This window comes from Phocoena sinus, chromosome 6 (assembly GCF_008692025.1).
Source record: "Phocoena sinus isolate mPhoSin1 chromosome 6, mPhoSin1.pri, whole genome shotgun sequence".
NCBI lineage: Eukaryota > Metazoa > Chordata > Mammalia > Artiodactyla > Phocoenidae > Phocoena > Phocoena sinus.
Window position 1 is genome coordinate 97,785,364 of NC_045768.1, and position 14,194 is coordinate 97,799,557.

Here is a 14,194-nt window from a genome sequence, read left to right on the forward strand (position 1 = left end):
AGCAGGGCCAGTTGAAGGCTAGTTTGTGAATTCCCTAATGCAGACAACTAAGAAGTGGTAAAATTGATCTTGTGTCATTTTTTGGTGAAAATATTGTGATTTTAAGCCTGTTCCAGGCTGTCTGTGCTGTCTGTGTGCCTGTCTGTACTGATGAACTAGCTTTACTGCTGGACAGTGGGTTAAGCCCTCAGATAACCCTCTGATTCGGATGTGTTGCTGACCTGAGTGGCCTGAGTATAAACAGGTAAATATTGGAAATATCAAAACAATCAGAACGATTATGTAGGATTCAAACAGCCCTGACTGAACCATTTATTTTTGAACATTTTTATTGTTCCAATATGGTGGGCTTACGTCCATTTTCTTCCACAGGGTGATCTTCTGTTCCAGGGAGAAGATGTCTCATCTGCAGAAAGGAAAGTCACCTGTGATATTTGTGAAATGCCATGACAAGTCTCTGAATAGAAAGTCTGGCTGGTGAGCATCGTGGGCTAAGGCTGTCTGGGTATCTTGAACTTGCTCTCTGAGGGATGCTGCTTCATGCATTACCCTTCACCCCTGAACTAAAGGCTTGGACTGAGGCTTGTGATCAGAGCCTTCGGGTGGCCTTTCTCAGGCCTCCTGCATACACATTAGACCAGTGCGTTTGCTTTTGGCAGTACTTCCTCTATTTTCTTTTTCTTTCTGTTCTTTCTGCCAGCTCTGACCTTCACCCCAGGTGCACTTTTTAGATTTTATTTTACATCTTGAACTACCACAAAATCTTCACTTCTGCTTTTTCCTGTACTGCCCCATTTATAGACCCTATGTGCAGTGGATACAACACAAGTTAGTAGCTGTGATTGCAGCTGTGGGTGCAGCTCCTCCCAAGATGTACCCAGGGGAGCAAAACATCAGCTGCAGCCCGAGTCCTCCTTGATTCTCCAAGTGCCAGCAGATTCCAGGACAGAGAGCCAAAGGGGCGGCCACCAAGCATCCATCTCAAAACCCCCAAAGACGGAAAGCTAGTGGACTTAGAGTTTAGGAGATGGTTCTCTTTTCCATCTCAAAACAACTGCCTGGCTCTTTTCTACCTGACCTTTAAGGCTAATCCACATGGCAGCTGTCAGCTGAATCATTCCAGAGTGTCAGTACTAAGTAGAGACTGAACATGTGACCTTCCCCGTCCCCTCCTGAATTCCCAAAGTGTGCCACTTTCATTCCTCCACTCATTCCACTGCCAGAAGCCAAGTGCTGATGGCTTATAAGTATAAAGGGGGAAAGCTTAGATCATATCATATCATATCATAGAAGGCAGTGACATAAGAAACAATGGGAAAAGTTGGTCACAACATCATCTGGAAATAGAAAAGCCAATTGCTTTCAGTTTGTCTTCTCCCAGTTACATTTATAGATGAAAGTACAGAATAAGAATTTTCTAATCAAAAAAAGTATATTAAAGACCCTAATGTGGAATATCTCTATTATTTTTAATTTCCATTTTATAAGATAGTTTATCCATGGATAATTATGGATTTTGAATAGATTAGAGAAAATAGGCAAAAAGATAATAAAATCATTGTAACTATCACCCAGGGACAACCCCCAACTAGCATTTTAATTCATATCCTTTCAGACTTTCTCTATGCACATGTAATATTTATATTTTTTAATTTTTTTACATAATGGCATTATGACATATGTACTTTGAGTGACAAGATGAAGCCATCTGGATTGAAAACATTAATGTAAGAGCACTCAAGATAAACTTGAAATAGAGAATAGTTACTGGTATTGAGCCAGGGAGAATAACTGAATATTTATCTAAGTGGAGACTTCTACTAAGAGCTTCATTGCTTTGTTTTTCCTCATCACAAATCTGAGGCAATTTCACACTTGCTTTAACTCTTTGAAAGGAACTCCTATATGAAGTTTTATACATTGCTTTTACGTTACCTATAAACATACGCAAACACACCTCTGCATACATTCTCTCCAAATCATCCACAACTCTAAACATATAATGTGAATTTAAAAACAAAACTCGAAAAATTAGGAAATAACTCCAGCTGTTTATGAAGTATTTCTGGTCATATTGGTCATATTATTTATATAAGTTATAAGACTTTATCTGAGATAGTTATGATACATTCCTCACCTGATTATAAGACTACTGGAACAACATGTATTTAGAGAGCTTTTTTTTTTGTTTTACATCTGATCTTTTTCTAGGAGGTAATTATGAACCAGACTAATAACCCTCTGCAGTTTGTCGCCTCTGTGACTAAATTAATCAATCAAATAAAAGCTTCTCTTTCTCTCACTTTCTGATATAACTCGTTAGAACTCTCAAGAAAAGAAAAAATAGGTATTTTATTTAACAAGTTTTAGAAGTAAGCAATCTTCCTAAATTTTGAAATCATTTGGTTCAGTCTTCTGAAAATGATACTGCTTATCAGGACATGGCTAAGTATATATTAGAGTGTCTTTTATTGCTATGAGCCTGCCACTTCCTCTGATTCAGTTTATTCTCACAACCTTTGTTCTGAACTTCCAGGTGACTACTTTTTCACCATGAAGGTAGTGGAGGGAGGGGGGAAGGGCTATAAAACACTAAGCAGGTAATAAATTGCCGTTCTTCCTCTGTTTTCTCTCAGAAACTGGGAAAATCTACAGAAGAAAGAACAGCCTATGAATTCTATGAAGAATGAAGTAACTTTTACAAAAGACGCCCAGTGCTTTGGGTGGTTAAAGGTGGACTTTCCTGAGTATTAATCCCAGCTCTATAGCCTTGTTAGTTATTTTAGGAGACAGTCTCAAATACTGAAACGTGGCTAATTCAATTTGAGGAGTAGAGTGGCCAAATAGCACATTTTTCAACATTAAAAAATAGCAGATATGAAAAGCACTGCCTTCTGTCCTTTGAGAAAGAAATAAGAATTGTTTGGGCTCATGGTAAAATAATCAGACCTCTTCATATAGTAAGTTTAGCCATAGCCTAAAATTGATTAGAGCCTCACATTTTAATTTGAATTCTGCATTTTCTAGACTGATAACCTTTTCAAAGTTTTCTCCAAGTCTAAATATAGAAAGTGATTTTCGGTGGCATGAGTCGGACCCATTTACTTATCAGTCAAAATACCTACTTTCTTGGAATGATCCTCTTGCCATTGGGATGTAGCCCAGGAGTTAACCAGGAACTAGTGACTTGGAGAGAGGAATGGAGAATAGAGTTGATAAAGCACTAAAGCTTTAAATACTCCCTGCGGTTTGTTGCATCATAAAAAAGTTACAAATTAAAGGACATATAATATTGAGATCAATTAAACCTTAATAGGCTTTACTGTTTATGGCTTAGTCTTTCCCCTTCCTTTTCTTGCTTTGTCTCAAGATTATATTTTAACAAATTTCCCTGGATAGGCATTTAAAATGAGCCTGTTATCATCAGCTTACACATAATTTTAACTACAGAGAAAGAAAATGAAACAATAATTTTATTATCAGATTTTCAAAATTATATTCATTGATTTGAAGTCCTGTAATATACGATGGTTACTATTTAATTTTAGGCTTATTTCAGCCATGCTTCAGTCAGACTTTGAGCATGTCTCTTTCTTCCCTAATTTTGATAAGAAAATATGTGTTCAAGGTCAAATTTTGCATCATGCAAACTCTTACAAATTTTAGACAAGGATTGTTTTTACTAAGTAAAGAAATAGAAGAGTTACAGGATATATTCATAGGCAGTGCTTAAAACCATCGTGGGCAGTTAAAAGGATCCTCCATTGTTATAATCACATGGAATATCATGAGAGTTGTTGTTGTTTTTAACAACTAGTCAAGAGTGAGTGAACAATTATTTATAAACTAGATCTCATATTTTCAGAATGCTTTTCTATATATTATTATAAAATGATAAAGAAGTCAAATATCTCAGAGGCTATTGCTGGGAATCCAAACTGTGAATGTGTGTGGGTGTCTGAACACATATTCACATATGAAGCCCCACATGTATGATTATTCCTCAGCGTGGCTTGGAAGGTAAATGATCAAGAGATGTATTGGAACACATTGGAGTAGAAATTGTTCCAGTGGTGCCAGAACTTAAGCCCTTCATCTGAGAAATATGGTTTTGCCTGTACAAAATAGGATGAATGTTGTGATTGACATCAGCCAGCTTGGAATGAATTCTCTCTAAAAATAAAATGTTGTGCGACATGTTGTTGGCATCACCCTTTATTGTTAATTCATTAATTCTCTGGATTTGGGTTTTGAGCAAGTGTGCATCAACTTTAGAAAATATGAATCAAATCAGTGTATGCCCCTGGGAACTCTGGCTTCTACAGACTTCACTATATATATCAGCAATGCTTTGGCTTTAAATGTTATTTATTAGCTGTAAATATATGTGTGTATGTGTAAAGGGAGTTTGTACATACTGGAAAGGTCGTTGTGGCTATCTGCATTTATAGCTGTTTGGTGCTAACTTTGTACATGTCTTTATCAGTGACAGTCTCACTGAGCAAACTTACTCTTATGAAGTAATACAATAAAATGGGCTTTTAAAAAACACAAAACTTACTTAACTATGTGAAGAAATGGAATCTGCTTTTAATAAAATTTATGAAATTTTATTACAATACTAAGTCATTACTTTGTATCATTTAAACCCCTCCAAAAAGAAATTTATTCTTAGGGCAGATTCATTAAGCAAATTTTTACTGAGTAATCCTATGTTTAGTAAAATATATAGCTTCTAAAAATTACAGTGCATATTATATTTTATTTTTTTATATTTACATGTGTACAAAGTCTTAGAGATCCTTTACATTATAGAGAAAAATGATACAGAATTTTTCCTAAAAAAATACACAGGACTTTCCTTGCCTGCCAGATACTTTTTCACAAGTAAAATGTTAGATTAATATAAAAATACCTTTCACTATTTTCTGGAATAGTGTTTCTATTTCTGAGGTCTGACCATTAGCTACAAAGTCAGTGGCATTTGTGCAATAAAATGAATCATTTGGGATGAGAGGGTGCATTTTTAGACCTTTTCTTTGAATTGTCTTGATAATGAGAAAGAACAACATACAGGGTCTTCCCTGGTAGTCCAGTGGTTAAGACTTCACCTTCCAATGCAGGGAATGTGGGTTTGATCCCTGGTCAGGGAGCTAAGATCCCACATGCCTCACAGCCAGAAAACCAAAACATAAAACAGAAGCAATATTGTAACAAAATTCAGTAAAGACTTAAAAAAGAAGGGGACTTCCCTGGTGGCTCAGTGCTTAAGAATCTGCCTGCCAATGCAGGGGACATTGGTTCGAACCCTGGTCTGGGAAAATCCCACATGCTGCAGAGCAACTAAGCCCATGCACCACAACTACTGAGCCTGCGCTGTAGAGCCCACGAGCCACAACTACTGAGCCCTTGTACCTAGAGCCCTTGCTCCTCAACAAGAGAAGCCACTGCAGTATGAAGCCCGCACACTGCAAAAAAGAGTAGCCCCCACTCGCTGCAACTAGAGAAAGCCCGTGTGCAGCAATGAAGACCCAACACAGCCAAAAATAAATAAATAAATAAATAAATAAAAAAGAAAAAGAACAACGTACAGCCCATCCATGTAACTAAGTAAGGATTGGTTCTTAGAACAATCAGTACTTCTTAGTACTCCTGCATCAATTTCTAGAGCAGGGGTTGCCCTTCTGGGACTCAGAATAGCTTGCAATTAGTTTGACTTCCTGGTCCACACATTCTTCATTTAAAGAGTTATGGATTGGGCTTCCCTGGTGGCGCAGTGGTTGAGAGTCCACCTGCCGATGCAGGGGACACGAGTTTGTGCCCCGGTCTAGGAAGATCCCACATGCCGCGGAGCGGCTGGGCCCGTGAGCCATGGCCGCTGAGCCTGCACGTCCAGAGCCTGTGCTCCGCAACGGGAGAGGCCACAACAGTGAGAGGCACACATACCACAAAAAAATAAAAAACAAACAATCAAAAAAACCAGTTATAATGACTACATTTTATGTGTTCAAAGAGCTACAGGTAAGATTGAGTATGTTAAGTATAGAAACATGGAAGCTTCTTTTAAATAAACATCTAGGGATGAAAACTATAATGTTTGAGATGAAAAATAAACTGTATGGAATTAATGACAGCCTAAGCATTGCAGAAGAAAAGATTAACGGATGGGAAGACATACTGAACAAAATGAAAAAGAGAGTAAAAAATACCAAAAATTAAACAAAGCATCAGTGAGTTGTGGGATAACTTGAAGTGTCCTATTATATGTGTAATCGGTGACTTTGAATGAAAGCAGGGGTTCTTAAGGAACAGAAAACATATGAAATGAAAAAATGGTAGAACATTTTCAAATCTGATGAAAACTATAGATCCATAGATTCAAGAAATTTAATGAAACCCAGAAACAAGAAAACTACACCAAAGTACATTGTAGTTAAGTTTCTCGAAACAAGTGAGAAAGAAAAATGTAAAAGCAGCTAGAGAAAAAAGATTATATATGCACAGAGGGAGAAATATAAAGATGGAAGAATATTTCTTGTTGGAAAAAATGCATGAGAATACAAGTGAACAACGTCTTTAAGTACTCAAAGAAAAAAGCCTGTTGCTTAGAATTCTATACCCAGTAAAAATGTCTTTCAAAAACAAAAGTGGAGAAAAAAGAGTTTTTCAGACATACAAAAGTTAAAATAATTCATTAACAGTAGGCGCACACTACAAGAAATGTTAAAGAAATGTTAAATATTCCTTAGGTGGAAAGAAAATAGTACCAAATGGAAATAAGGATCTACACAACATAATGAAGACCACTAGAAATTGTAACTGTTTGGGTAAATAAATAAGATTTTTTTTCCTGTTATTTAAATGTATTTAAACAATCATCTGGTTAAATTGAAAGTAACAATAAAGAATTGTGGGTTTATCACATATGTAGAAATAAATAGTTGACAATAGTCCAGAGGCTGGGAGGGGAGAAATGAAAATATTCAATTGTAAGGCTATAATGCTATAAGTAAAGTTGTATCATATAACATCATTAGAACAAAAACTGTCATAAGTTAAAGGTTTACACCATGAATAGTAAAGCAAGGAATAAAGTTACAAAACAGCTAATAAACCAGAAAAGGGAGATAAAATGTTGTAATAAACTTAATCCAAAAGAAGAGAGAAAAAGAAGAAAAGGGATACATATAGGACAAAGAGAAAACAATTAGCAAGAGAATACATTTTAACTACGTCAAGAAAAACATTAACTGTAAATGTCATAATCACACCCCTCAATAAAAAGCAGACATCATCAGAGAGAATAATAACAATACTGAGCATCTAGAACACTCATACTTTACTAGTGGGAATGTAAATAGTATACTCATTTTGGAAAACAGTTTGGCAGATTCTTAAAATGTTAAACAAACATCTACCATATGATTCAGCCTATACATTCCTGGGTATTGACCAAAAATAAATGAGAGCATATGTCCATACAGACGTGTACATGAATGTTCATAACAGATATATTTGTAATCACTATAATCTGGAAACCACCCACATAACTATCAACGTGTGAATATATAAACGTAGTGTGGACTACTGATACACCTAACAACATGGATGAACCTCAAAATAATTATGCTGTGTGAAAGGACACACAAAATAAGAGTGCATAGTGTATTACTTCATTTACATAAAATTCTTGTAATTTAAAATTAATCTGTAATGACAGAAAGCAGATTGGTGATTGCCTGAAGAATGAAGGGAGGGAGGACTAGAGAGAGAGATTATAAAGGGACCTGAGTAAATATCTGGGGTTGTGGATATGTTCATTATCTTGACTTTGGTGATGGTCACACTATCACAACCCTTATTAAATTGTACACTTGAGAACTGTAGTTTATTAACGTCATTTATACTTCAATACTCTTGTCAAAAACAAAAGAGAAAAGAAGCTATATAATATTTACCCATGGACATATTAAAAGTCATTTTATTTCTTATAGAGATCCCCATACTCCTGGGGCCAAAGTGGTCTTTAACTGAAGAAGGGTCTCACAACGCTCTCTTTGCTCCAAGGATACTGTCCCCAATTCTTGCAACTTTAACAACTTGTCTTAGAGAGACCATCATGCCTTAATTCCATCATGCTCAGTAATTTTGTTTTCACCAATGAATCTCAAGATTCTTAGGTTATTTATCATCTCGTGACTCTGTATACTCCCTAACCTAACTCTGTCTCCCACCCTTCTCCAACCCCACACACCCTTCCACAATTTCCAGTTCCCTGACCAAGGATTGAACCCCTGCAGTGGAAGTGTGGAATCCTAACCACTGGGCCTCCAGGGAATTCCCCATTTTCTGGAATTCTTCATTCGTCACTAGCAAAATCCATCGTATACACATAATCTTTACCTTCTTTCTCTGAGATTGGCTGTCCCTTGAGAATACCTCTTTCCTGTAGCCTTCTTTAAGGGTAGATAGTTCTTTCCTCTTTTATCACTTGACCTGAGAGTGAGGTAGATATCCTTCTTGTTCCTCCTTGCCATTTTTATACCATTATCCCTTCCTTTTTCCTCAAACCCCAAGTTTGCTAAAGCTCATACCAACAAACTCATTATCTTCTATTTCTCTTTGTTGCAGATATCTACAACAAAATAGCTCTTTGTTCTCCTAATCAGCATTTTAACACCTGGCTCACTCTCTCCCTCCAACACTAGTCCTATTATTATTCGTATTGATTTCAGTATCCAGGCTATGGCAAATTTTATTTTCCAAAGATGGCTACAACAATATCTTCCATTCGACATGTTCTTCTGCGATGTTACCTTGCCACCACGTTCAAGAGTTAGAATCTATTCCCCACACCCCCTTGAATCTGTGTGGGCCCTGAGGTTGCTTCTACCAACACAATATGGTAGAAATAACACTGTGCCAGTTTGGGTGTAACCCTTCACTGGCTTTGTAGTTTCTGCTTCCTGCCTCTTGGAGCACTCACACTTGGGACACTTGCCTTTGGAACACAAGACATGTGATGTAAGAAGTCCAAGTTACATGGAGAGACCATATGTTGGCACTCTGGTCAACAGCCTAGCTGAGCTCCTGGCAAGCAGCCAGCATCAACTGTCAGCCATGTGAATGAGCCATCTTGGATTTCCACACAGTTGAGTGTTTAGAAGACTGTAATCCCAGCTATTACCTGGAACTAACCACAGTACTGTGAGAGATAATACATTGTTGGGACTTCCCTGCTGGCACAGTGGTTAAGAATCCACCACAGGTTCGAGCCCTGGTCCAGGAAGATCCCACATGCTGTGGAGCAACTAAGCCCGTGCGTCACAACTAATGAGCCCGTGTGCCACAACTACTGAAGCCGGTGTGCTTAGAGCCCCTGCTCCACAATAAAAGCCACCACAGATGAGAAGCCCGCACACCACAGCAAAGAGTAGCATCCGCTCGCTGCAACTAGAGAAAGCCCGTGCTCAGCAATGAAGACCCAACACAGCCAAAATAAAAAATATTAATAATAATACATTGTTTTATCTAAGTTTTGAGGAGATATGTTATACAAAAATAGATAGCTGGGACATATACAGATGATGCTTCCAATATTATGGGCTCATAATTTCTTTATGTCCTCTCCTCCCATAATCTTGTCTCTCAATCTACTTTTACATAGACTTCCTGAGTTATATACTACATTATGTCATTACTAATAACTCATGAACTCCACTTCAATTGCTCTCCTCTTTGACCACTACTACTACCACTACTACTTGTTAATTAATTTAATCCAACAATTCCTCAAATGGCCTAGAACCTGCAATTCATTGATTTATCCATCTCTTGCTTCCTTACATATCCTCACTTTGATCCTTACTCAGCTTAGATTTCAAAGCCCAAGGTCATTATTACTCCACTGCCCAAACTCCCAAGGTCCTTGCTCCTCTCTCCCTGAATTGAACTTTCCAGGGCAAAACACAAACCTTGAACAAATCCAAATCATCACTTTCTCAATGACTGCATCTGAACAACAGAATGTGACTGGAAACACACCAATGCGTACCCATGCACACACACACATCCTGCTGACTCTCTCACTTTAAATCTGTCAGCACCTCGTTCAGATGGTACCTTAGAACTGCCCAGCAACCCTCCTACATTTATAAACATTCTTTTACTCTCCCAGATGATTATTTCACCTCCAACTTCCGATAACTCCTTATCACTCCTTAGTCTCAGAGGATGGCTTAGCTTCTGATTTTACTGAGAATGTAGAGGTAATCATAAAGAGAATGTCTATGTGCTCCACTCCTAAAGGTACCAACTTCCCTGCTCCATATACTATGCTTTCCCTTCAGATAAAAAAATGTTTTCCCTGTTCCTATTCCTGCACAGATTGATTGTACCAGAGAAGAAATTCCTTCTTTCCTACTCAGACATTGTTCTAAAGTTGTCCCTGTTCAATCCTGCCTCTCAATTTTTACTTCTGTTGGGGCCCAGGGTAGGCCACCCTGAAACGTGCCTCAGTAGCATGTTGATTATTTTGAATTAAGTTACTTAAGAAACGGCCAATGGAAGAGTGACACTTTGACACTCTTTTCTGTATCCCCAAAAGCAGGAAATAAGTCACTCATGCAAAAGGCACTCTCCCTGCATCTGGAGGTATTAGGATACCCTTCTCACCAGAGATAGGAAATTCAGGCCAAGAAGCCAGTATAAACATTTTACTTCTTAAATTTACTACCCTAAGCCTAAATTCTGTTTAGATTCTTCACTGAGTACTCCAAACCTAAGTTTCTTTGTCCTGTCAATTTTTCACCAGTTTATTGTTTCTTTGTCTAAAAAGTATAAAAGCTGTGGCCACTTCTTAGGTCCTATTTCTATGAGACTTCCATTTGCATGATTTAACATTTGGTTCTTTTTCTCCTGTTAATCTGTCTTGTGTCAATTTTATTATTAGTCCTGCCACAAGAATTCAGGAGAGGTAGAGGGGGAAATTTCCCACTCCCCAACACTTTCTTAATGAATCACTCTATCAGCATGCAAGCATGCTGTAATAGTTTCTACTTAAAAACAAAGCAAAAGCCCCTTGATCCCACATTCATTTCCAACTACCATTCCATTTATATGTTCTTTACAGCAAAATTGCCTGATGTGTCTCTACTCACTGTTTCTACTTTCCCTCTCCAATCTCAAAGTCTAATGAAGCTGTCACTTTCACTCTACCAAATTTACTTTTGTTAAGGTTATTGGCAACGACCATGATGCTAAACCTAATAGTCAATTCTCCTTTCCCCTCTTACTTGACTTCCTGGCATAATTTGATCCAGCTGGTTGCTCTTTCTTCATAACACTCCCATTGATCTCCAAAACTCCACCATTTGCTATCCTTCCCTCTGATTAGCTATTCCTTCTCAATTTCCTTTGTTAGTTCCTATTCATCTTCTTGACCTGTAAAAGTTTAATGGCCCCAGTGCTTAGTCTTTGACCCTGTCTTCAAGATGATTCTATTTAGTTCCATGGCTTTAAACACCATTTACCTGAATCAAAAATTTACATCTTTAGTCTGAACCTCTCTTCTAAATTCCAGACTTTTATATATCTAATTGCCTATTAAATAACTTCATGCAGAAATTCTCAGTTATAAAAAGAAGTTCTAGAGATCTTCAAGATGGCAGAGGAGTAAGACATGGAGATCACCTTCCTCCCCACAAATACACCAGAAATACATCTACATGGGGAACAACTCCTACAGAACACCTGCGGAACGCTGGCAGAAGACCTCAGACTTCCTAAAAGGCAAGAAACTCCCCATGTACCTGGGTAGCGCAAAAGAAAAAAGAAAACACAGAGTCAAAAGAATAGGGACAGGACCTGAACCTCTGGGAGGGAGCTGTGAAGGAGGAAAAGCTTCCACATACTAGGAAGCCCCTTCACTGGTGGGGACGAGGAGGTGGGAGCTTCGGAGCCACGGAGGAGAGCACAGCAATAGGGGTGCAGAGGGAAAAGCGGAGAGATTCCCGCACAGTGGATTGGTGACGACCAGCTCTCACCAGCCTGAGAGGCTTGTCTGCTCACCCGCTGGGGCGGGCGGGGGCTGGGAGCTGAGGCTCGGGCTTTGGAGGTCAGATCCCAGTGAAAGGACTGGGGTTGGCTACGTGAACACAGCCTGAAGGGGGCTAGTGCGCCATAGCTAGCAAGGAGAGAGTCCCGGCAAAAGTCTGCAACTGCCTAAGAGGCAAGAGACCATTGTTTCAGGGTGCGTGAGGAGAGGAGATTCAGAGCACCGCCTAAACAAGCTCCAGAGACGTCCATGAGCCGCGGCTATCAGCGCGGACCCCAGAGACAGGCATGAGACGCTAAGGCTGCTGCTGCCGCCACCAAGAAGCCTGTGTGCGAGCACAGGTGACTATCCACACCTCCCCTCCCAGGAGCCTGTGCAGCCCACCACTGCCAGGGTCCCGGGATCCAGGGACAACTTCCCCAGGAGAACACACTTCGCGCCTCAGGCTGTTGCAACGTCACACCGGCCTCTGCAGCTGCAGGATCGTCCAGCATCCTGTACCCCTCCCTCCCCCTGGCCTGAGTGAGCCAGAGCTCCCTAATTAGCTGTTACTTTAACCCCATCCTGTTCGAATGAAGAAAAGACGCCCTCAGGCGACCTACACCCAGAGGCAGGCTGAATCCAAAGCTGAACCCCAGGAGCTTTGCAAACAAAGAAGAGAAAGGGAAATTTCTTCCAGCAGCCTCAGAAGCAGCGGATTAAATCCCCACAATCAACTTGATGTACCCTGGCTCTCTGGAATACATGAATAGACAATGAATCATCCCCAGATGGGGAGCAACTGTACACTTGGGGTTTGCTTTCTGCATCTAATTTGTTTCTGGTTTTATGTTTATCTTAGTTTAGGATTTAGAGTTTATAATCATTGGTAGATTTATTTATTGATTTGGTGGCTCTCTTCCTTTTTTTATATATATAGATATATATATTTTTTGTTCTTCTCTTTTTGTGAGTTTGTATGTGTATGCTTCTTTGTGTGATTTTGTCTGTACATCTTTGCTTTTACCATTTGTCCTAGGGTTATGTCTGTCCATTTTTTGTTTGTTTGTTTTTTTGTTTTTGCGGTACACGGGCCTCTCACTGTTGTGGCCTCTCCCGTTGCAGAGCACAGGCTCCAGAAGCGCAGACTCAATGGCCATGGATCACAGGCCTAGCGCTCCGCAGCATGTAGGACCTTCCCGGACCGGGGCACGAACCCGTGTCCCCTGCATTGGCAGGAGGACTCTCAACCACTGCGCCACCAGGGAAGCCCTGTTTTTTTTTTTTTTAAAGTATAGTTTTTAGCACTTGTTATCATTGGTGGATTTAGTTTTTGGTTTGGCTGCTTTCTTCTCTCCTTCTTTAGTTTTTCTTAATTACTTTTTTATTTTTAAAATTTTTAATAACTTTTAATTTTTATTTTAATAACTTCCATTTCTTTCTATTTCTTTCTTTCTTTCTTTCTTTCTTTCTTTCTTTCTTTCTTTCTTTCTCCCTTTTCTTCTGAGCTGTGTGGTGGACAGGGTCTTCGTGCTGCAGCCGGGTGTCAGGCCTTTGCCTCTGAAGCGGGGGAGCTGAGTTCAGGACATTGGACACCAGAGTCCTCCAGGTTCCACGTAATATCAAACAGCAAAAGCTCTCCTAGAGATCTCCATGTCAACCCTAAGACCCAGCTCCACTCACCGACCAGCAAGCTACAGTGCTGGAAACCCTATGCCAAACAACTAGCAAGACAGGAACACAACCCCACCCATTAGCAGAGAGGTTGCCTAAAATCATAAGGTAACAGACAGCCCAAAACACACCACCGGACATGGTCCTGCCCGCCAGAAAAACAAGATCCAGCCTCATCCACCAGAACACAGGCACTAGTCCCCTCCACCAGGAAGCCTACACAACCCACTGAACCAACCTTAGCCACTGTGGGCAGACAACAAAAACAATGGGAACTACGAACCTGCAGCCTGTGAAAAGGAGACCCCAAACACAGTAAGTTAAGCAAAATGAAAAGACAGAGAAACACACAGCAGATGAAGGAGCAAGGTAAAAACCCACCAGAACAAAGAGATGAAGAGGAAATAGGCAGTCACCCTGAAAAAGAATTCAGTGATGATAATAAGGATGATCCAAAATTTTGGAAATAGATGGAGAAAATACAAG

General features: G+C 39.5%; 1 protein-coding gene across 1 annotated transcript in view; it reads left to right on the forward strand.

Annotated features, from left to right (window-relative positions):
- The window catches only part of LPL (lipoprotein lipase), a 34,583-nt gene extending 29,964 nt beyond the window's left edge, over positions 1–4,619 (forward strand). Inside the window, exons 9-10 of the mRNA XM_032636144.1 lie at positions 373–477; positions 2,637–4,619. Of these exons, the coding sequence (XP_032492035.1) occupies positions 373–477; position 2,637 (106 nt within the window). The 3' untranslated portion in view covers positions 2,638–4,619. The remainder of the gene's footprint in view (positions 1–372; positions 478–2,636) is intronic.
- Positions 4,620–14,194: the final 9,575 nt, after the last annotated feature.